Source organism: Galleria mellonella, unplaced genomic scaffold (genome assembly GCF_026898425.1).
Source record: "Galleria mellonella isolate WM207_F2 unplaced genomic scaffold, CSIRO_AGI_GalMel_v1 utg171, whole genome shotgun sequence".
Classification (NCBI taxonomy): Eukaryota; Metazoa; Arthropoda; class Insecta; order Lepidoptera; family Pyralidae; genus Galleria; species Galleria mellonella.
Window position 1 is genome coordinate 111158 of NW_026442014.1, and position 25949 is coordinate 137106.

The following is a 25949-nucleotide window of genomic DNA, read 5'->3' on the forward strand; positions in this document are numbered from 1 at the left end:
TCGGCTATGTAAGTATGTATAGTTACCACGGCGTGATTTCGTGTGGTGTTAGCTACTCGTATGTAGCATAGCGTAGCTTGGGGCGGCGCGGCGGAGCGGCGGTGCGGCGGTAACGCGCGGTGGTGCGCGGTCACGACTCACGATGTGCACACATTTTGACACTTTATTACAACCGTTAAACGCCTTCTAGAACACTGGCGCTGAGATAGTCGAGTACGGGTTGAATTTATTGTTATGGTCACACGTTCGCCGAGTGACGTCACGTCACACGCCATTGTATAAAATTTGTAGGGAATTTTAGCGATAATGCGGCCTCCAGTTAAGAGGTAGTATAAACTAGTTTTGAGTGAGATTTGTTGCTTAAAGAATTGCTTGCTATTCTGAAAGTGACTCTATATTCATAGTAGTGGTAGAACCTTGGCTATAATTGACTAAAACGTTCTTGCCTTTACATATTGTTGAATTGACGATGCTGAACACTTCAGTTTCCCTCGTATGAGTCGCAGTGCTAAACCAGAGAAATTGTAAAAGCGTGTGCTGTACTATGGAGTTAATGTGGACCGTAAAGTTTCTAAAGACCTCGTTGAGGATAGAATAAAGATGTGAAACTGATTCCACTAGTTTGTGGGATAGAGGAGCAACGAAATAGAGAGCATATAATATAGACTACAGTTCAGGTTTATATCTGTCACTTTGATATGTCTATCTACAAGTATGTTATGGGCTAGCTCGTAGATATGATAGAGTGGTAAGTTATGAAATTTTAATTTGTAATTTTATTTTAATTTCGGGATATATAGCATGGGAATATATAAGATACTGTGCCGATCATAAAAAAAAATGAGTAAAGGCAATATTTATTTTATTTTGTTTATTTATTCTTTTCAGACCACATTACAAAAAATGTCTGGTATAAAATGCGAACTTAATGTTATATAGCATTCTCTCCCAGCCATCATTGGCAAAATAGAATAGTAATTATATTCTAAGATAAGTTCTATGTACTATCTACATATGTACATATATTCTGTACGTTGTAACATGGTATGTGTAACGTTATGACAATTTTGAGTGTTTGAGTGAAATTTTTAATGTTTTATTGAATATGTAAGTTACATTTTCGTAATTGTTTTCAGCGATATTACTAACTTATCACCCTATTCACCTATCACGCGCTAAGTATAATGACAAGTGCTTAAATGTAATTCGGTACATATCACTTTTAGATGGCGGCCATTACGTGGACAAGAGGCGTATCTGGTAAATGTTGTGGGCTCGTGAGTAAATGGTCTTTTTCATGTAGCTGTTACACAGGTCTATTGCGGTGCATATTGCCCCCCATCACCGGAATGATGGGCCATCTGTGTATGTTACAAAAACGCAGATCAATACCTACAAAAGCAAGCGAGAAATAAAAAATAACCAGTAATTTTCGAGTAGCTACTATTATAGAAAGCTTGCAAACTGAAAAGCAACATTCGTTCTGGGACAGATATGACAGATATTACTTTTTCACCGATTGTACTTACATATTATTAATAAAATAAAGATAACATCAAGACCGGTTGCCTTCGGTCTTCTAGAAACCTCCTGCTCCATGTTTCTGTCTACTATACTGGCTTTTCCTTTAATACTTTCACCATTTAGGCTATCAAGCACTGGAATGTTTTACCCTTTGGCATTAGATCCGCCCCAAGCAAATTTGCATTAAAGCAAACTACGTTCTTTTTATTTAAAACCCATAGAATCGTAATATTTTAGACACTTTGCTTTGTCTGATGCTGTTATTTCCCGAAAAACTACTTAGATACAAATCTAAGTAGTTTTTCGTCCATTATATATTTATTATTATTGTATGTGTAAAATATATTATGTATAATGTAGATAATATAAGTATTATATGAATATGTATGTTATGTTTAAATTATTGTTTTAATTTAATAGCGTTACGTTGCACCGTCAATTATATTCTTTGTTATTCCTGTCTATGGTCGACTGGTACATAACGCCATATGGTGTTAAGTCCGCCATTTACACTTTCTTGGTGTATTAAAGTTTAATAAATAATTAAAATAAAATAGAGAGCAATGCACTGGTTTGTTAAAGTCATTTAGAGAGAAGATTGGAAGAAATTTTGAAATTACACTCTCTTCGTAAGGATTTAGAAAGAGTCTGGTATCAGTAATGGGACTTCAATGGGGTGTGATGGGATAGAAAATAAGCTATTAATTATGATATATATAATGAATTAAATTATGATGAATTAAAAAATGTATTAAAAGTTATTAGAGCAGTATTTGTATCACAAACTAGAGTTGCGGTAGTTGTGTCTCCACGGCAAATCTTATCTCCGTTCACTGACGATTAGATATATATATATAATAAACCAGAGCTAATATCTGCAAAGTAAATAGTACTGATAACTATTTATGACTAATTGTTGTAAACAACTCCGAATGAGATATTATAAAATATGTCGCGACATCAGACTTTCTAATACTTCTCTTTATATACGAGTACTAATAAATTTGCCTTAATATTCAACAAAACATAAACAGGCCTGTTGACAAACATTTTTAAAAACACGTTTTTATAGCCTTCACGTTTCGGACTTTGACATCGGACCTTGGGCACCGGACAGGAAATGGTTTTTGTCAAAACACATCAAACGTGCCCAAACACGATGGATTTATCACATACAGGTAACGCGTTTTTATGACCTATGAGTACCATCTATATCATCAAAGCGGCTCGCATTTGTACTGTTATTAAATTTACATAAGTATTACAAATTACAAAAGGAGTAATTACAAAAGGAATACAATGTATTGCAAATTTTGAACAGAAAAATGAACACACCATAGTAACTTAAATAAAAGCTTGTGTTAAAAGGTTGTGAAAATTTTGCGCAACTGACGGGCTCCTTGAATGATCGACGCATAGGGCATAGGTCAAAGCGCAGTTCTCTACAAGTGAAATTGTGGAAACTTGTATCCCACGAGGCTCCTGCTGATTTTGACTCATCGTACATAATGCGGCGATTTAGCAGTTTGTTTTGGTTTGACTGGTTTTGAAACTTCCATTTCACGTAGAGTCACTACGCTGGGCAAACGGTTTCATTTCAGGTTGAAACCGTACTTGTCTAAACGTAATAACTTTTCCAAACGTAGCGTGTGTACATTATTTTATTAAATATATTTTCAATTTTGTTATCACCCTATTCACTGGAGCCCTTCGTAAAGGGCTAATAACGAAAATTCCGGAAGTACTTAATCAAAATTGTTCAGCTGCACGATGTAATGGGGTCGGCATTATTTCCACGTTCACGGCGGCCCTTCGAGCGCACATTCCGTTTTCTAATAAGTTCTTAGATAACTTGGCGCCGTTTGTTACTTTCAACTAGTCTGAAGCAAATTTTATAGACGTTGTATTTCTTTGATTGGCTCGTGTCCCGAACGAAGCTTCAGGTGTTCGTTGTCTAGATTTTTATGACACATGTGTCCTTGGTATAAAGAGATTATGTTATCTGTTATTTTCTTTAAATAAAGATGCAAATCTGTCGCACCACTGCACCATTTACTTTATTTTTATTATTTTTAGACAGGTATGACTTTATAATCTCACTGTCTTAGATATTTCAGATACAGCATCCGTGTGATGCAGTTTTGTTTGGCATCTTTAATATTTATGTTTAATAATTCTATATTTTGCATGTACATGCATATACATGCAGATACATTGCCGTGTGATCCCGGCATAGAATGGGCCACCTCTTGTTTTTCCGTAGCTGTCGTAAAGGGCACAAAGGGCACACAATAGTCGGGGCATGAGCTGCAGCGTCCGTCTTAAAACACGAAAGCCTTACTGCGGTTGCTAATCTGCTTATCAAGCATGGTAACTACTGGAAAAATTCCGTTTTAAGGAAGAACTATGTTCAGCAGTGAACAGTTATAAATTCTTAATACCAGAGGGCGCCACCCTTACACAAGTAGTAGTAGTAATGATTTATTACCGAGTAGTGTAATATTTAAATATAAGAAGATAATTGGTTACATATGAAGTGAATAAAGGTGCAGTTGACAGCGCAGTGAAGTGCAAGCGCCGTGCCGCGTCGTGCGGCACCGTGCGGCACCGTGCGGCGCCCACAACGCTGTACATCATCGATATTAAACGTTCGAACGAAAACAATTTCTAGTGTTGGAGGCGAGGCGTAAGATTAATATCTAGCAAATTATTGCCACTGCTTGCTCGCTACGTCCGAACGTTCGAGAGTACTTACCCCCGGCTTTCCGCTAAATGGGGTCGTAGATACTGGACCGGGACAGTGGGTGTGAGCGAATAAGTGGAAAAAGTAATATAGCCTACTGAGTGGCTAGTAGGAGTCGTACATAGACATACATTACGACTGTGTTCACAACAAGCTTGTATGGGAATCTAAGTTAATGAATCATCATGTTATAAAATTTTGGCCATAAACGTGAAAGCAGTCACAATGTAATTTTTTGTACAACGCCACTCTAAAGTGTAGAGTGGCGTTTAGAGTCTAAACTAAATTAAATATAATATAATTAAGATTATAAAGTAACAGATTCATTTTTTTATGAATACTACATATAAAAATTTGTATGCTATGAAATAAAGCGAAATATACTGAATATTAAAAAAAAAACAGTAACATATTTATATAACTGTGTACGTTTCTGACAAATAAATTCTATTATTAATTCCTTAATAAATAATTTTTTTTTTACAACACACTGGGCAATCGAGCATGCGGCTCACCTGATGGTAAGTGACTACCGCCGCCCATGATCACCCACAACACCAACGGCATTGCAGGTGTGCTGCCGATTTTTTTAAAAAGGTATATGCTCTTTTCTTGAAGGTTATATTGCCGTATCGGTTCGGAAATACTGCTGCTGGAAGTTGATTCCAAAGAGTGGTCGTGCGTGGAAGACAATGCCTTGAAAACCGCGGGGGAAGACCGCCATTCGTCTAGATGGTTGGGATGAAATTTTAGTTTATGGCAGGTTGTACGATGGTGAAAATCAGTAGCAGGTATCAATCAGAACAATTCCTCAGAGCACTCCCCATGATAAATTCGGTAGAAGATGCACAGAGATGCAACATCTCTGCGCAGTTTCAGTGGGTCAAGTAGGACAGTAAGGCGTTGACTATCAATAATTCGAGCTGCCCGACTTTGAATGCGGTCTAACGGAAGGAGCTGGTACTGTGGTGCTCCTGCCCATAGTATGATTAAAACCTTAATAAATACATATTCAAAATAGGTATGTTTGTTAAAAAAATCAATCGGGTCAAGAAGGAATAACAATTTCTTTACAATGACCGCTTTCCGACATCGGAATGCTCTCAATATATTTATTATCAATTTAATATTATAATATGTTCCAGTTGAAGTCCTACTGAGCGTCATGTACAAGGGTTTCAATTTATAATGAAACAGTGGCGGGCTGTGGAGTGGGTCGCGGGGCGGCGCCATGGTGCGCGACACGGGAATATACTCTGCGACCGTTCACACGAGCAGTAATGTCCTCGGTTCATTAAGTTCTAATGTATAAATAATATTTCAAATTGATTATATTATTAGTAAATAGTGAGACTTTTTATAAATACATGTCTATAGGCGACGGTTACCAAGTTCCATCAGGTGGGCCGTCAGCTTGTTTGCCATTCTAAGTTGCATAAGAAACACACACAAATTATGGTTAAAATATATGGTTTAATGAATTTGAAATCTCGTGTTTCAGCCGCGAAGCCCGTGGCTAAGCAGCTTTTATTTTATTTTTTTATATAACTTAGAATGGCAAACAAGCTGACGGCCAACCTGATGGAAAGTGGTAACAGTCGCCTATAGTAAGAGCAGTACCATGGACATAACAGAGTATACTGTTTCGCCCATGATACCCCCCATGCGTTGCCATTCCTGAGGACTCAAGTGTTATTCCTCTGTACCCAGTAAATTCACGCCGTATCCCACCCTTCAAACCGAAACACAGCCATGCAAACACAACTGCTTCACGGTTTAAACACGAATGGGACAAAGGTACCCAAGCAATCGACTTTTGTACAAAGTCTCCCTCTGGTGATTTTATTTCGGTTTAAATAACGATACATAGCATTGAAATTACTTCACTACTACTACTGTGTTACTTTAGTCTTCAGGAATGGCATTACATGAGGGAATTGTGCGCCTCACAGTGCATTGTGCTATGCCCGTGGCGCTGTACTTGTCTATAGGCTATGGTTACCGCTTTCCATCAGGTAGATTGTCCGCTTGTTTTCCATTCCAATTTGCAAAAAAGGTCGCCATAAATTTTTTACGTCTAGACAGTAGGTGGTACGAAGATTTCTAAATAAGTATAATAATACATTAAAATCATACATTATTAGATAAATACCTAGCAAGTATACGCTTAAACAGCAATAGTATAAGCATCACTGAATAACAGATATTCAAATGTTTTCATAAATTTTCCTCTCATATCAGTATTAGAGTATTCATACAGTATTCAATTATTATATTATTATTTCTATAACATTTCAGCTAGTTAAATGGGCTTACAATAAAGAAATAATTTAATAAACTAGATAGCTAGAGACTTTTTCAAAGTATAATAATAATTGCTCACCGGCAGCCTTTAAGTCTCCAAGGAAAACATATTGTAATGTCATCTCTATATTCAAGATAATTGATTGCTCGTTTTATTCGCTGTAAGTAGGGGCTAATTGCACGGCGCGATGTGAACTTGTTTCAAATGGATTTGACGCAGCTGCTGCAATTAACAATATCGCGGAATTTAATACACTTTGTTGTTACACAATCATTCAGTGCGGGCGCGTGCTGCTCGTCCCATTAAATATGAGTTCATATAATTAGTACAGTGGTAGGGCTGCGCAGGCGGGCGCGGTGCATGCTCGGCTCGATTGGACCTAGATAACGGATGAGGGCACCCACACATTGAGAGAAACGGCATAAACTGAGCACTGGCGTATTTGAAACTGATAGTAAATGACAATATATATTTTTACAAATTGTTATTTATACAACATTATTGTATTGCAAAAATAATAAACAGACTAAGACTAAGTTGCTAAACTTTCAACATTATTTTCTCAAATATGCTTGGAAATGTGAGTATTATTTTGACAATCTTTTTCGAGATAAATCAAAATTGCCGTATTGGCCAGATACATGCGAGCAGCGGCCGGCAAAAGTTGTATGAAAATCCATATCTGTCGTGTTTTGTGGCCAGATAAAATACTATGTAAACTCATATCTGTCCTGTAATTTAAAAATGGAATGACCTTTTACTTCGAAACATGGCTACCAAGGAGGTAACTAATAATTTTTTCTCAAACATGCTTAGAAATTTGAGCATTATTTTGACAACCTTCTTCGAGATAAGTCGAACTTGCGGTACTGGTCGAGCAGCGGCCGGCAATAGTTGTATGAAAATCCATATCTGTCGTGTTTAGCGGCCAAATAAATTACTATGTAAAATCATATTTGTCGTGTAATTTAAAAATGGAACGATCTTCTACTCCGCAACATGGCGATCAAAGAGGTAACTTATCAAAGGTTTAATTTAAATTTCGAACTGCCTTGCACATAGAAAGCTGTTTAGTGAAAAAAAATAATATTTTGGCGCGTAAAAAACTATTGTTATTAGTTGTTCGTCAACTTCATCATTGGTTTTAAATACTTTTGTATTTGACAAAATGAGTTCAAGTGAAGACAATGAGTGTAATGAAATTATTTTAATGCCACCTGAAATTCAAGAGGCAGCAAGAGCCGTAGTAGAAAACTTGTTGCCGCCAAAATCTAAAGAAAAATATTTGAAAATCTATGAAAATTTTGTTCAATGGAAGAATGAAAGAAAATCGAAATCCTTATCCGGAAATGTTTTTCTGGCTTATTTCGGCGAACTCGCCAAGAAAGTGAAGCCAACAACGCTTTGGGTCATCTATTCAATGCTAAAATTCACAATTTTAATGAAACATGACGGGAATTTGAATAATTTCCGCACATTATTTGATAAAAGTACTATACAAGCCTTGGCCGCAACTAGGCATTGATGGACTCACGTATGTGTGCCTCGGGTTCCCCTCGGCCCACATTCACACGTTCGTCCATCAATGCCTCTCTTGCCGGCCGCTGCAGTAATGTACTATTTTTATTTAAATTTCGAACTGGCTTGCAAAAAGAAAGCAGTTTATTGAAAAAAAAAAACAAAGGAACATTATGGCGCGTGATTAATTATTTTGTTCGTTATTCGTCATTTAACTTAAAAAGTAAAATTGTGTTTTTGATTTACGCGCTTTGTTTGAGAAAAGTACTATACAAGCCTTGGCCACAACTAGGCATTGATGGACTTACGTATGTGTGCCTCGGCTACACCTCGGCCTACATTTCCATGTTCATTAATCAATGCCTCAGTTGCTGGCCGCTGCAGTAATGTACTATAGTAATCTTCAAGAAAAGAGCATATTCCCATTTAAAAGGCACACTTGCAATTCCCCCCATGTTGTGTGTCTGTGGCGATAGTCACTTAGCATTAGTTGCGTGCTCGGTTACCCCGTATTAAAAAAAGTATTTTTATAACACGGGGCATTTAAAAATACATATAATAATCGACTAATTTCGCGATCGTACCGGGGCCCTTAATCATTCAATTATAACTTTTTCAATAAAAATTATATTGTGTAGTGTAAGTACAAACTTTAAACAACAAAACAACCTGTTTTGGTTCCTGACAACGACAACGTATCTACATGTACGCAATTAAACGTAATCCCCCTGATAACGCTGAGTCTCTGGTAAATATAATATTACGATAGGCTTTTACCCAATGTGTTTGTCGGCGATTCGCCACGTATCCGCGCGCCTATTTCAACGCTATATGACTGGAAATAAAGTCGACGCAGCGAGGACTGTTCTCGTTTGCGGAAGGTCTCACTGTATTTGTAAAGTCCTTGGTTACTGCATAAAAAGGCATAGCGAGCCCACAAATGAGTGCATCCACATGTAACAAATAGGGCAAAAGGGCGCAAACAACTACGTTAACCTGAGAGTTTTTGCACGGCGAGTGAGTTATCAAAGATGAATAACAATTACGTCCCTCCAGGGGAGGCGTGTGCGTACGAATACGCGTGCGGTACGAACTTTACGATTCTGCGTATACTCATAAAATTAAACGGAGGGCTTCACAGTGGTTTTATTATTAAACTTTGTTTAATGAGTACCTGCAAATTTTATTTACGTCCGCGTCTGCACACACACACTACACAGCCATATTATGCTCGCACGTGTTGTTTACCAACTCAGTGTTTTTATTATGCTACTATATTTCACCATCCTGCATCCAGTAATAACTGACGCCGCCTCACATCTTTTTTTATTTCAATGCTTTGGGAAATATCGGTGTGAGACTATATAAGTATATTAATTTATTTATGATATGAGGATAACCTTCATTGATGCAGGTGTCCCGGGACCGTTTTCTGTGGCAGCTGAGCTCTACGTTCTACTTTACACAATGACGGCGATGATATGGCCCGACGGTTCATCTGATGGAAGGTGGTAACCGTTGCCTATAGACACGAATAGTACCAAGCATATAACAGAGTATACAGTAATGTAAATTAATTAATAATATAATTTACTCATTAAATTTAGTTTAAGGTTTTTTTTTATTATTTACCTGTATCTTGGGATTATCCTTGAGTCTTCATCACCTTTATTATAAGTATTGAATCTATCTATCGTCCGCTGTCGTGGCCTAATACCGTTGCGGGAGGAGGGAGGGGATTGTTGGTAATGGAGACTGAGAATCTCAGTTCTAGCAATATACTCAACTAGGTCGACCTCCTCTCGGTTCTCCCTGGAAACTATCATGGTTAATTCCTGATGAATTCATCGTGATAGGCTAACTGGCCTGTTTACATTCTCATCTATCACTTTTCACTGGTGCTCCGCCAGCGCATCCCGTTAGCGCAGGCGGGGTTACCATAACATTTTCACCCATCAAAAAAATACCGTTGCGGGAGGAGGGAAAGAGATTGTTAATAATAGGGACTATCAATCTCATTGCTAGCAATATACCCTATCAGTTCGTCCTCCCCATGGTCCCCCTTAGAAACCATCGTGCTGAATTTCAGGTGTATTCAGCACGTAGGGCTAATTAACCTGCTTTTTCATTCTCACCTCATCCTCCCTCATTGGTGCCCCGTCAGTGTATACCGTTAGCGCAGGGGTTACCATTCCATTATCATCCATTATAAAAACAAAATACCGTTGCGGAATACACGGAAGGCCATATAGGGCTCTCGTATATTCCGTGCGTTGCAAAATACAATCCTGCGCAGCGACATAGGGTCGTACATAAGTATGTTACACTCTTCAACACTTTTGAAGTCGTCACTTCATGTCGCAGGAGGTCGCTCTCATTATATTAGCCTGAATGGGGTTCCCACTTAAGAATCTTTCTTTCTATATGTCTTTATCCATCACCTCATTAAAGTATTTTTGTGAAATTAATAAAAAATAACATAGAATTAAATTAAGTTCTTATTTATATTATCAATAGCTTTAATACGTTAATACTTTTTAACCGACTTCAAACGGATCAGGTAAATGTAATATTTTATTTAAATTAATAGGTAACAATAAGTAATCAGTTTATTGATCGCTTTTTAATGAGTTTTACAGTTTTTGTTTCATTTTTTAAAGTCGGTTTGATTTTTACTTAATCTAGTAAATGGTACTTGGAAGTATTGTGTTTTTTTCGTGTGGTCTCGTTAAATTAACTAGACTAGAGATACTAACTCTTGATTGGGACCGTTTTCTTGTACAGTGCGTTCACGAACATTCCAATTTACTGCTACATCGTTGAACTGTATATGGGATCAGTCGTCCAGAGTAGAAATTACAATGTATCATAAAATGGGCATCGGCGTACGTGGAAGTGAAGGCCCGTCATCGCTTTAGCGCCGTCGCCGGGGTGTGGCGTTTGGGACGAATCGATCAAGCGGCTGTAATAAATCACAGCGGCAAGAAGAGGCTGATCAAATTGATCTCGTTAGCGAAGTTTCGCAGTTACATCCCGATGCGATGGAGCCGCTCGTGATTAGAATTGAGGTTAACCAAACCGACGACGAGCGGACGGCCGTTTATCCTTTTACGTGTGCCTCGGAATGAGACGATGGCATTCGATGCGACGTTACGCTATTTTGATAAAGACATATAATTTATTTGGTTTTAGCCGTTTATAGTACTTACCTTATTTTTCATGTGTTTAAAAAAATCAAAATTAATTTTATATATGTAGACCTTCGGCAAATTGGACATAATTATTTTTATGCATCTTAGAATTGCAAAATGTATTAAGTAATTAGTGCTTTGCCCAGCAGTGGTACATCATTGGTTAATAAGTAATAGAACAGATAACTAATCCTACCTGCTATTTTTCTTTTCCAATGACTATTTGTTTTTTTTTTAAACAATTTCGTAAAATGATTTGACTTTTCTAAGACATTTGTCTTTGCATAAAGTACTAAATGAGCAGAACCATACAGGAGGTGAGAACGTTATCTACTAGACAGGCGGAATGCAATTTTCCATATAATATAAATTAGTATTAAAGGCACAATAAAATAATATTTGTCGCCTTGAGAATACAACGTCTAATTAAACCACATATGTTGACACCTCCTGCGTGATTCTGCTCTCCTAGTATGTGATATGGCGTTTGAGTATATAAACTTCTTAAGATTTTCGTGTTAATTAATAATCCAATTATAGTTTCTGGTATTGTAACAGTTTAAGGGATGCTGTGAGCATTTATCATCAGGTACACTGCATGTCTGATAGGCCACCCTCGTTATATAGAAAGTATGTGACCTCACTACTCTCAGTTACTTGACTTTATTGTCCTTTAAATTATAATACTGTAACAATTATGATAGGCATTATATTACTTACTTTCACACTATAAATATATACAGTTAAATCCATTTGAATTAATTAAATGGTTTCTAATGTTTACAGTTCTTCACTTCACTTTTGTTTAGTGGTTCACTACAATCTAATAGCAGGTAACTGACATCGGGAGGCAAATAAAATAATGCTTTACTTAAATATTAAATATTTTATTTGAAAACAAACTTATTCGGTTTATGTATACATAAAGTTTTATGTCTTACATACATAATCTCCGTATCATACATTTCATAGTGTCCGGCGTCTACTTAGTTCAATTTTATTGTAAAACTTTGTTCTATTATATTTATATGTATATTTACATTGTATTCTATACAAAAACATTTTCAATTTTGTATTACTCGTAATTTACAATTGCTTATTAACATACATCAGAACGTTTTCAAAAATCGTTCGACCTTTACTAACTTGTAATTATAGATAATTAAAAACAGGGTAGGGCAAGTGTATTCTTGGACAAACTTAATACAAAACTTTACAATAAACACGTAAGTATTAGAGTAATTACAATATATCGATCTGCCGAAAAATAAATCTCGCTTGTGTATCGTAGTTTATCATATTTGTTAGGTTTTTAGACTGATTTAAATATGCTTAATGATAGATTTGATGCTTCATGACAGGAGTCATCGCATAATAATTAAATTATTTGTGGCAAAATTTTTAAATGTCTATCAAAATCTATCAAAATGTCCTCGGTTATTATTACAAAAAAAAATCATAAAAAGTGCATGCATGAGATAGAACTAGACGCAGACATTGCTGTCTCGTACTATCTTATGCCTATGATAGTGAAATTGTATCTACCGGCGACAACAAATAGAATATAACAATATAAAAGTCAAGTAGATTGTGTGTGTGTGTGTTTTTTCAATTTAATTTATAAGCCCCATTTACCATTGAATATAATTATGTTTTAATAATTTTTTTTAGCCCCGAGTACTTATTTTATTATCAAATTTAGTGATAGCTACATTATCAAATACATAAGAGTATAATGTATATTGATAGGTCATAAATTCAAGGTGGGTTAGTTGATGATACTGGAAACATTATACTGCTGTCTATTGAAAATATACTATGAGCTGTGTATATTGAGACATTCGGATATGATCATATATATTTGATGGTGTATGAAGTATCAAAATATAGCAAACGTGGCACATTATTTATTTTATATTGACAATTATTTAGTATTTATTGGACAATGCAATGCCTTAGGTGTTGTGGGTGACCATTGGCGGCGGTAGTCACTTACCATCAGGTGAGCCGCATGCTCGTTTGCCCCGTGTTGTAAAAAAAAAACAGTACAAAGCATATCGAATTTTTTTTGATAAATAAATTAGAAATTACGTAAATATCTATACAAAACGTAATTCGTTAAACACCTCGTAGATATGTATAAAAAACTTAATTTATTGGAAAGAAATAAATGCAAACGACAACTATAATTAATAAATAGAAATCGAAGTAAGAAAATTTGTTACCACGGGCTCTTAAACAACTTATTTTAAATCCATAACAATAGTTGTTTGTTCATATGCTAAAGTAATTACGTCCGTAAGTGGCTCCACGATCTGTTTTAACAATTAACAATACACGCGACTGATTCATTTATTTGGAAATGAAACTATAATAATATAATTACCTCGACGTGGTCCCGCCATGACCACAACGTTGTGCCATCCACGTCAAAATGGCGGCAACAAAGAAGCAGGTATGTAAGTATTATTTACTTGCAAAATTTTTCATTCTGCTAAGTCCCAATAGAGTATAAATACGAATGTGTAAATTATACGAAAGTTTAAAATTAAGCATTAAACTATAATGTTAGTTAACTACTTTCTTACATATGACGTGATAATTTCCTCCAATTCTGAACCGATTATGATAATTCCTTTTGCCATCGATAAGGCTTACTTCCGTTTTGATTCTATATTAATTACACCACGGTTGTATAGCTGTTTTGCTTTGTTTTGAATAACATAAAAATTTTGTAGGTCATTTAAACTGAAATGCAGGTTCTATGTGCAAATCGGTTCTTAGTTTTATGAACAAAAAACGTTACTTTGGGTAAATGATTTATAAGTACGTGACATGTATTGAATTCCACGTGTGTGGATACGAACATTCATTCGGAATATTCCACGTGATAGTCTCACGGTAAATGATATTATAATAAATTATAAAGGGTGATAGTTCACAAGCGCGCCGAGAATGAAGCTAGAACAAGATGCTCATTAGAGCATCTAATATTGATTAGTGCATTTGTATATCTTTTAAGTTATTTGAGAACATGGTGAAATTTATAAACGGAATAAAGAATATGTCTACCTCACGGGCGTGTAACGTTATTTCTTTAAAAAATCATTGTTCTAATATAATTTAAAATAATCCTTAGATTATATAGATAGAGTGTCTCCATACAAATACTTCGTGAAAAGCGGCTCAACTTTTTCATGCAATTTTGCGTGATCAATAGTTATGAGTGTTTTTATTTTTATACAACTTAGAATGGCAAACAAGCTGACGGCCCACCTGATGGAAAGTGGTAACCGTCGCCTATAGACATGAGCAGCACCATGGATATAACAGAGTATACTGTTTTGCCCATGATACCCCCCATGCGTTGCCATTCCTGAGGACTCAGGTGTTATTCCTCTGTACCTAGTAAATTCACGCCATACCCCACCCTTCAAACCGAAACACAGCCATGCAAACAAAACTGCTTCACGGTTGAAACACGAATGGGACAGAGGTACCCAAGCAATCGACTTTTGTACAAAGTCTCCCTCTGGTTACTTTGTAGTAGTGTTTCCTTTATAACTTCTATATTTGTTTTGTCTTATAATTTCTGGATCTTTTTAATACGTAAGCACTCATTTGATTTATTAAATAATACGTTAAGATACATTGTATGCGTAAGTGTATAGAACACTGATAAAAAAAACGAGTCAGCTAATTTGACAATGTGCTGACAAAAAGTTGATCCGTTTTTGAAACTCGATGCTCTATCTATAATGTATGTAATAAATAAAAAAAAAGTATTACCTAAGTATTACATATTATATCATTTTTATCTGTCAGCCTTGTGGCTTCATGGCTGTTCCACGACGTTTTTATAATTAAATTATAATTTACGATAAATTAATATTTATTTGTTCGTATTTTAAATACAAAATTTTACTAAGAATTGAATATAATGAAATTAAATTAACAATTTTGTTAAGGGCTCGTGAGATTGTTACATTTACATAATAAATTGATTAGAGTTAGCATTCTCATGGGGGTTACCATTCGTCTTGATGTATGAGGAGTTCGCATTTACCTACATTTGGAATTCGTGAATTTGGAATGAATGACCGTTTTAATTAAGATTACATTATTGTTAGAAATTCTTGCAAAATGATTCTATTAATGAAGAAAATTTCACTTTATTGTTATAAAAAATTAGATTTTTCAAATTTCGAAATGGTAACAGTACTTTCGAGAAGCTTATCAAATTGCAGTAAATCTGTAAATCAGTGGTGTGTGAATTACCACTTATATTCAAGTGTGTAAGTTTGCGGCGTGGCAGCAATGTAGAGTCCTAGTATGAAATTATTCATGACTTCTATTAATTTAGCTAATTTGCTCAATAATTTAGCAGCCAAATATCGGTATTAGAAAATATTTTGTACTAAAATTTTAAATAATAAAAGAAACAGCGTCGAGTGTTTCTATGATTGTCAATTGTTACTTGGTCAGGAGGCATGGTGCGAAATATACTATTTAAGGGGCACCACTGCCATATAGTTAATTATTGAATTGTTCTATTTATAGGACCCCACACTAAACCGATTTGTGCTGTGGTCCATCGTTGCTGACACGTCCACAGTGTCTATTATAAGTAGTACAAAGATTTACGTCAAGATCTTGTTCATGTTTACATGTTTACTCGAATTTTGAATTAAAATCTGAGTTTCCGAATCTATCCGCTAGAGGCGCAACTAAGTTTTTAGTACAAACTTAGTGTCCGTTCGCACAGACCGGCTCGGAGAGGAGAGCATTTTATATAGAGTTTTAGACTATTGAATTAATTTTATTTTTACATTTCACTTTTCTTTTATATAGATTCTCGAGCATTCTTATGTACTAAAAGCAGTGAGGTGTGAAAATAAATCTTATTTCTATGATTCTAAAACTCTATTTTAAACAAACCTATCAATCGTTTGTTCCGAGCAGCAATCTGTATAAATGGCAACCTGAAATTGATAGCTAATGTGGAACGTTGTAGAAAGTTTACTAATAACAGTAGTTGTAGATCTTCGAGTATTGGCAATCGCATGCATACTAGTGGTAGCGGAGTTAAACAAAATAATTCTAATCGAATAACCATCTTTATTTTAAACGCGATCTAAATCTGTTCTCCTCTCCGAGCCGGTCTGTGTGAACGGACCTTGTCGCGATGTCTATCTTTGTGCATCTCATCTCGTGCTGGCCGCTCAGTAATCGAACGAATGAACGAACGAACGAATGATACCTTTATTAGCTAACGACATTATTAATATACACTATAATAGATCTATAACTTGCATTTGTTACAACATCCATATTCCATTATGTATTTACAATCCCCGTCGGGAGCAACAACATACATCGTCCATTATTTGTTTTTGAAGTAAATTGTTTCCTATTTATTTCTGGGAGACTATTATTTACAATTGTTATAACAGAGATGGGTACATACTGAGTATAGAGGTACGTCGGGTGGTAAGGCCAAGACAGTCGGTATAGTCGGTCGACATACAAAAGTGTTTATTATTATTATTATGTTACTAAAATACCAGTAAAAACTTACCTATCAAGATTTAAAATAGAAATTGTGCTAAAACATAAATGTCCTTCTTTATCCAACACCGGACACATTTCATACACGTAATAGGTACAATTTTTGCCGTGTTGTCCTAGCATAGAATAGGCCACTTTTTCTTTTCCCGTGTGTGTCGTAAGAGGCGACTAAGGGAGCTTATGGTGGAGAGATGGGTAGCAGCGTCTCTCTTAAAACATCTCTAAAGGCTAACTGCAGTTGCCAACCCGCCTGTCAGGCGTGGCAACTACTGGCAAAACCCACCAAGAGGGAAGTTCATGTTCGGCAGTGGACTGTTATAAGGTCGATGAAATTGTAGCTTTTAAGTATATAAAATGTATTTATTCGGCGCTTTATGAAAGAATCTAAAACAATAGCTAGATATATATCTATTTATATAGTTTCACGAACCCTTTACGGGGTAGCCAGAGAGAACCGAGTGCTTGAGATTTCTGTTTATATGTACATGTCTTGCTTCTTCACTTCCACTTTCTTCATGTTCCACTTCTCGCTTAATGTCTATAATGTATTACTAGTAAACATTGACGCTACTTGTTACTGCACGCTCGGCCTTACCACGCAATATTTAACAGCCGTCGATATACAAGTACTTATATGGTATCGTTAACATGTACACACATCCATGACAGAACATTACACGCTGTAAAATGTCCTAGGAGACATTAAAGGAGGATGCAACAGTACAATTATGTATAATATTTTCATTGCTAGGCATCGGCGTAGCTAGATTTCTCTGTGGAACATTAAGTTACACGGGCAATCACAATTAACCAATTTTCATTACCACTAATTCTGGTGACGGTAGAAATAAACTAATTTTTCTAGGGAGAGGGTCACCTCGGGGAAGGGTCCACAGTCCACCTTAGCCCCCCTAGCTACGCCCATGATCCTAGGATACTAGAATTTAAGCGCGACAGCAGCGCCGCGTGTCGCGGTGATCTGGTTTACATCTTAATGCAATCAACATTCATCACAGTGATTTGACGTTACATATTCGCTCATCATAAAAATCTTAAATATTATATCTAACCTCTTTAAATAATTTCATTTACTTAATCGAAAACTAAGTTTCCGCTTAAAATTATTTAGACGAGAAATTTCGTAACATTTATTTGAATAATTCACTATGCACATTGTGCGGAGTCGGTCACGAAACGTTAATAAAACACATGGAGACGTGGCGTGCGCGATGCGAGGCGACTATCGCGCGGCGGCGGGCGCGCGCGATCAGCTGGCGAGCTGCGCGCGCAGCAGCCGCGCGTGCAGCGCGCACGCCGCCAGCAGCGCGATGATGCAGTGCGAGCTGTTGGACAGCCCCGCCGAGCCGGTCTGCATCGCCGCCGGACGTTCACCTGCGCACGTCACAAGCCCCCATTAAGTATGGCTCCGATTCGAGTCTTTAAGAGCTTTAATAAGATAGCGTGCCCCTATAAGACAGGGATGCATTTTACGCTCACGATGCTTTCGATAGATAGATTTTTTATATATGTAAATGAACTATATAATGCAAAAGATGTAAGAAAAACTACATGTTATTGTGTGATGTTCGTGGTGCTTCAAGTCTATAGATGACGGTTACCACTTTCGTTCAGGTAAGCTGTAAGCAGTATAAACAATTATTTAAAATAATGTACATATGTGTTTATAGTAGTTACCATTGAGCACGTGCACCCGCACGGAGGCGACCTCCGCGTTGGAGGGCGAGCACGAGTAGCGGCCGGAGTCGGCGGGCGCGGCGTCCTGCACCAGCAGGTACGACGTGGTGGCGGCGCCCTTCTCCGTCACCACCGACACGCCGCCGCGCGACGAGTCGTACGATATCACCTGCTTCACCACAACCGCATCCCACATTGTCACACACACACACCAGCACGCACAGAAAGACAAGCAAAGATGTGTACCGGTGCGCGCACACACGTATCTTGTATCAGAGATATAGACGGTAATATACGACGCACGTATCTCAGCCTGTATGCAAACTAAGCGTGGTAAATTGTTTCTACTTAGATACTGCAATGTATAAAAACTATTTTTGGTATTCAAAGTTTTTCGGCATAATTTCATGCAGAAATTGCGACGCGAAATTTAGCCAGAGTTCAAGTTCTTCAAGCAGGCTCTTTTTAATTTATTTAATATCAAAATAAGTATAGAAAGTTTTGTTATCTATTTAAATGTATGATTATGTCAAGTAGAGCCAAACTTTATAGTTATCCTTGTGGAGAATAAGAATTTGTTTTAAACAAAAACCGATTTCAATATAAACGAAATGAATATAAAAGATAAATTAGATGTAAGACAATATAAGTGAAATTATAAAAGCCATTAAAATTTAAAAAATACACCAATCTTAATATTCTATTAATAAAGAACACGATCAAGTTATAAATATAGTCGCTGTTTAACGATAAGGCCGCCCACTGTTGCCTCTTTATCTTGCTTTCATGTAATCAAGTTTATGTAATCAAACATTTATTGTTTGTGTACATATTGTTAATCTTTATAATATGTATCATTCTTTGTTAGGAACAATAAAGAGTTTTCATTCATTCATTCAATGGTCGATCAACTTGAAAACAATGTTAGGGATTTTGGAATGCATCAGAAATGTTTTAGTGCATTTAAAATACAGCATAATTTTGAGTTAATCTAGATATAAATGATTATTGAACGTTAAGGCTCGGTTAGAGTCGAGTTTGGCGGCTGGCGTTACATATTCTAATTTCATTTAATAACTTTCTCAATTTGTGTATTAGTATTCAGGCGTGTAATCAGTTAGCGAACTAATAAAGCGCGCGGAGCGGCGTCTGCGCAGATGTCGCTCAGTAACACTCGCAAATTAATTCGCGTAAACTTTTCCGAACCGTCACCGGCGCGGCGCGGAGCGGAGGAGCGAGCCTCTAACCAATTAAGACTAATTAGTGCCAATGCCTTGTAAACAACTGCCGCTGATCATCATTCTACGGGCGAAACTGTTAATTTTAGCTACTCAGGACGAAACCGAAATTGTTAGCGGAACCTACCCACGCTATAGAACATTTCACAAACATTTCACAAATTAAAAATTCAGCAACACAAAAAACCACAGCTGGACGAGCTGTGTTAGTATGGGAGCTCAACATTTTTGTCAACACCGCCTTCAAAATATGCGAACTATTTCGATTCACCCTGTATATGTTGTGTCCGATACGTGACAGATCTTTTACCTTGTTATATTAAGTGCTGTGATCCTACAGCTATAGTGGAGATACATGTTAGATATAGTAAAAAAGAGTTTTGGATTTCATAAATTCGGGCTGTTGTTTTGGAGTAACCTCCCAATTTTACGTTGTCATGTTTCTCTTATCCCAGAGTTTTATGCTTACTTGCCTATTCTAATAGTTTTCTATTAATTTATCATATTCTCCAAGTTCAAGGCAATAATATCTACTAATAATCAAAAGCTCAAAGAGTATTCATTATGTTTTGAAAGCTGCGCCGGTAAGAAACTGCATTGAATGTAAATATTAATATCGAATACAACATCAAAGGTATGTTTTCTCCTTTCATATGAATCCGCGTTGTATATACCTTTGTATATACGCCGTGACGGAACACTTCTATTGTCGACGCAGGCCCCAGCTCGTTGTACAGTCGTGCGTGGGGTTCAACACTGAGTGTGGAGGGCGGAGGGGGGGGGGGGGGGGTGCTATTTGAATTTGTATTATCTTAATGAAGTGTGGTATTTAAGCGAAGATTACTCATTTCCATGCAGCTCTCGTATCCTTTCGTACATGTAGTTATTAGCGGGAGCAACGGACGAGGTACTGTGGATAAATTCAACGGGAAGATGTCGCTAGGGATATATTTGGGGATAACTTTGGAGCTATGTATAATTATCAATTCCTCTACTTTCCTAGATAATATTCATACATTAATTCAACATGTTTAGATTCATAGGTATAAATAAATACTACTAAGAAATAAATAATAGTGGCAAATACTATTCTATTTAGTCATGTCACATTTAACACATATACTTAAATTGGCGAAGTTAGAAATAGGTGTAGATAGTTAGCACGATTTTGAGGCATCGTTGTAAATGTTTACGATCTAGTCGTTATTTTGTTTCTATATTTTATTAAGTTTCGTGGCGTTATTTTCGTTTTATGTGCAATGAAACTTAATCTTTTCTAATTACATTACCTGTACAGTGAATTGGGTTTTAAACCGAGTTCTAAAAGAAAGGCGTTTTCAATTCGCCTGTCCTGTAGTTTTTGTGTATATGTTACATGATAATTTTGTAAATTCTCAATTGAGTTTTATAATTTTCGCAACAGGGTTTATTTCCATACTTATTTTGTGTATATGTTACATTATAATTTTGTAAATTCTCAATTGAGTTTTATAATTTTCGCAACAGGGTTTATTTCCATACTTATTTTGTGTATATGTTACATGATAATTTTGTAAATTCTCAATTGAGTTTTATAATTTTCGCAACAGGGTTTATTTCCATACTTATTTTGTGTATATGTTACATTATAATTTTGTAAATTCTCAATTGAGTTTTATAATTTTCGCAACAGGGTTTATTTCCATACTTATTTTGTGTATATGTTACATTATAATTTCGTAAATTCTTAATTGATTTTTATAATTCTCTTAACAGGTTTTACAATGCTTTTTTTCCGAGCTGTATTTGTTATTGGCTGCAGATAGACTTGACGGCTTCACCGGGCGCGTGTATAGGGGCAAGTGCAGATGGTACTCTAAGCCCGCGGGGGGATAGAAAGAAATATTTTTATTCAAGTAAATTTAGATTTAAGCATTTTTAAATAGTATTTTTTTATTACCACGAGTGTCGACTCTTACCGATGAACTACAGCATGGTTTCATATTAATTTTATTAGATTGAAGTTGCCGTCTTTATAGCAAGGCGAAATCGTATAATAGGCTTGTATAGTTACTGTGTGACAGCGAAACATTTGACATCCGTCTCTGTTTGTCGTGTCGGAGTGATGTCTGCATTTGTGTACGCAGGTCATCAATCAATTGGCCTAAATGCGTTAATATAATGCATTGATTATGCAGCCGTCTTATTAGCTGACGAGATACCGAGTAGTTGCCGCTTTAACGGATCTCTGTATTGTCAAATACTGTGCAAATTTTGTTCAGATAGATTGATGTTTATTATTTTTTTATAATAATCTTAGATTTATCTGAAGTCTCTAATTCTGTAGATATTGTGGCAATTAATTGAAATTTTTATAATATGTCTAATATTTTTTTTTTACAACACAGGGGGCAAACGAGCATGGGGCTCACCTGATGGTAAGTGACTACCGTCGCCCATGATCACCCACAACACCAACGGCATTGCAGGTGTGCTGCCGGCCTTTTTAACCTTAAAGTTACGTTGTCGTATCAGTTAATTTTTGTAATGTATTAATAGAAAACTATTTGAAACAATATTAAGAAAGTTATTGCTAACAATATTGCTTAATCTATATACGAATATTTATATTTCCATATGAGAGTCCCACCTAATGGATAACAAAATATGTATTTGACACGAGATGATTATGATTTTAAGCATGGCAGCGTAAAAAAAAGACTAAATAAAAAAAAAATATCAAAATGCTGTTTGATCTGTGGTGTTCTTTATAGAATTTTGAAATCGGTTTTTATTTAACTATTTCTTTGTAGCTGTTTCAATCAGTATATAAACTGTCCTATGTGTTAAGTTATTATTACTAGTTAGTTAGTTAGTTACTAAATTACTATACTACCTAGTTTATGAAGTTTCTTAAAATCTGTTCAGTCGTTCAAGCGTGATTGAGTAACAAACATACAAACGTGTAAATATAATTTAAACATCTTTATAAACTTTCATATCCTGTTAATATTGTATTTGCGAAGTTTGTAAGGAAGGAATGATGGATGGATATTTATTATTCTTTCATTTCCGTTAATAGATTTGAATGAAATACATAGCACATAGAATACTTTATGTATTGATTCACACAGGTGAAGCCGTGGGATCTAGCTAGTTTATAATATTAGTAAGTATTTATATTTTCCTACATAAATATTTATATTTCTTTATATTTATAATAGTTTATAAGATATGTTGTGAATAATTACTTTGCGTCCGCTCACCTCGTCTTCATGGTACCAGAATATGTAGGCGGGGGGCTCGGGGCTGAACTGGATGAGGCAGGTGAGGTTGATCGTCGACCCGATGTCCACGTGCAGGTCCGGCCCGCCCAGGATCCGAGCCGATGGCACTGGAAACAATATTTTACATATTTAGTATACGGTCGAAATTTGATTGGCATTTTTCTATATAAACTAGATATCTATATGTTTTTGATTGTAAATCATTGATCGATAATAATCGTATTTATTTGTTTAAAAAAATCTATGCAATAACTCCTCAAATTCACTCGTGTGTATCAAGAAGTTTGTTGCTACTTATCAGGTTATTTTTTGCTCAATGTTCAAACACGATGATACTGATATTTTTAATGACAATTTAGGTAAATTTGTTATATTTTATGACTTTGTAAAGTATAGGTTTACTATACGTTTCAGGTATTTTATTTTTCTTTTCTTTTCTTCAATGACAATCGGTCTTTATTTTTACGACCATTTCTGCCAGCGTCAAGTATTTAAATTTTAGTTTCATTCTTTAGAATGTCGCCATGTTAAACGTTTCCCGCCCTTTTCGATCACCATGTTATTTATTCAACGGTCACTATGTTGAACCAATGAAAGATTCTAAGATTCAATTCCATTCTCTTTTATTGCAAAAACAATATCCGTTTCAGGTAATTGTAAATGAAGCAAGCAATTTAGATTTAAATATAGATTATATTATGATAGAAACCCTATAAAAGAAACGTGAATAACATTAGTGTGTTGAGAACAACACTTATACGATGATCTGTTTTTTTATACAACTTAGAATGGCGAACAAGCTGACGGCCCACCTGATGGAAAGTGGTAACCGTCGCCTATAGACATGAACAGTACCATGGACATAACACAGTATATTGTTTCGTCCATAATACCTCCCATGCGTTGCCATTCCTTAGGACACAGGTGTTATTCATCTGTACCCTGTAAATTCATGCCATATCCCACCCTTCAAACCGAAACACAGCCATACAAACACAACTGCTTTATGGTTAAAACACGAATGGGACAGAGGTACTCAAGCAAACGACTTTTATACAAAGTCTCCCTCTGTTTTAATGGTACTTAGTGAAAAGGTGACCAAGTTTGATTAAAAATATAACAGAAACATTAGAATTAGTAATAAATCGAACCATTACTATCACTTAATAGATTTTGTTTTGTACTACTATGGAATATGATCAAATTGTCTTATGGTCGGGTCAGTTATTCGTTTGTTCACATTTTCATTAATTTCTATGGAAGTAGACTTTTGGGAGTTGCGCCTCTTATTACGAGTATCACTGATTGATGGTGCGTATAATTTCGCTGGTGGAAATAGAAATATATTTAGAAACAAGTAATAGATTATATTGTATATTGAAGGGTCGTAATCCGCCGACGGTAACTCGTGTAGAAGCGGCTTACATAATTAGTTATCTGTGCAATTCAATTATCGGAAAACCGCTCAACTTCCACCCTAACTGTTGATTAATGTCTCCAATTTGACAGTGTCGCCCGCACACCGGCCCCCGACCATCAAGAGCCTTTTACAGAAGTTTTCAAATTGAATATTATGACGAGTGTTCGTGTAGCAATTTTTTTAGGCCAACGTTATATTTATACTTATTGATTAGTTACGTCCACGAGCAGTTCGCCGACTTAGTCACATGAGAGAGCCGTATGTAAAAGAGTGTGGGTAGTTAAACCAATCTAATTCATATGTGTTTGTTTACGATGTAGGTTATTGCAAGCATCTGGAAGGGATCTTGGTATCTGATAATCTCTATTGTTGTTTAACTATCCTCTTCATCCTCTTTATCATATCATTCTTTAACTGTCCACTGCTGAACATAAGCCTTCCCCTTGGGAGGTTTTGCCAGTAGTTGGCATGCTTAACAGGCAGATTAGCAACCGCAGTCAGTATTTAAAGATGCTTTAAAAGGGACGCTGCTGCCCATCCCTCGCCTTCTCTTAGTCGCCTCTTACGATACCCATGGGAAAGGAAGGGATGGGCTATTCTATGCCGGGACCAAACGGAAAACTAGTCTCTTATTTTTCATTAACACGTGAATAGATAAATTTCAGCATTAATGCGACCTTTGAATAATGAGGTATCGGTCGGACCTAGTTTAAAGGAGCACCATTCAGTGCGTGCCATGTATCAGCGGCAGAGAGCGACGCAAGTGCTCTGGTTTAATTCGCGAGAGCCATACATTATGCAGCGGGCGGTGAGGGTGTGGGAGGGGCGGGGAGGGGAGGGCAGTGGTGAGGGGTCAGGGCGACACATTTGCAGTTCGCCGTCCTCATTACAGCCGCCTGAATGCACTTAGTTTCAAGTGCACGCTTCACCCAACGCTTAACCCTGAATAAATGTGCTGAATCTCCTTAATTAAGCCGCTGAATACAAATGAATAGCGGTTAATATGCTTATGATATGCAGAATTCAGCTGCGCTTTACACGCTTCGTTAACGGTCGTGTCGTGTCGGGCGATCACGTCGAGGAATACGACCGAGATTATATTTTACCGTCTTTTTACCGTCACGGTACGGTTACCACTTTTCATCAGGTGGGCGGTCCTCTTTTTTATATGTTTTTATTAACATAGGGGTAAACAAATATGCGGCTCACCTGATTTGCCCGAAGATGCCTCGTTTAGAAGTGAAACACGTGTCACAAAACGTGCGTGGACTGAATAGTGATTGGAGATTATTGTCTAACATAATAGTAGTCAATTTTCGAGTGTAGGCAGTCATAAGCATACTAATGATAGAGGAATTAAACAAAATAATTCTAATCTCGTTTGTCATTCTAAGTATCATGAAAAAAGAGAATGTTAATCCTGCCTCTGCTATTGGTTTATACCGATGAAGTACTAGTGAAGAATAATAGGTGAAAATCAA

General features: G+C 36.3%; 1 protein-coding gene across 5 annotated transcripts in view; it reads right to left on the reverse strand.

Annotated features, from left to right (window-relative positions):
• Window positions 1-12147: 12147 nt before the first annotated feature.
• The window catches only part of LOC113517735 (zwei Ig domain protein zig-8-like), a 627640-nt gene continuing 613838 nt past the window's right edge, over window positions 12148-25949 (reverse strand). For 2 of the 5 annotated variants that reach the window (XM_052892944.1, XM_052892942.1), the window contains 3 exons: window positions 23028-23155; window positions 18545-18713; window positions 12148-18241 (listed from right to left, as the gene is read on the reverse strand). In XM_052892944.1, coding sequence (XP_052748904.1) covers window positions 18117-18241; window positions 18545-18713; window positions 23028-23155 — 422 coding nt within the window. In that variant the 3' untranslated portion in view covers window positions 12148-18116. Of the gene's footprint in view, window positions 18242-18544; window positions 18717-23012; window positions 23156-25949 lie in introns of all 5 variants that reach the window. The other 3 variants (XM_052892943.1, XM_052892940.1, XM_052892941.1) reach the window with 2 other exon arrangements.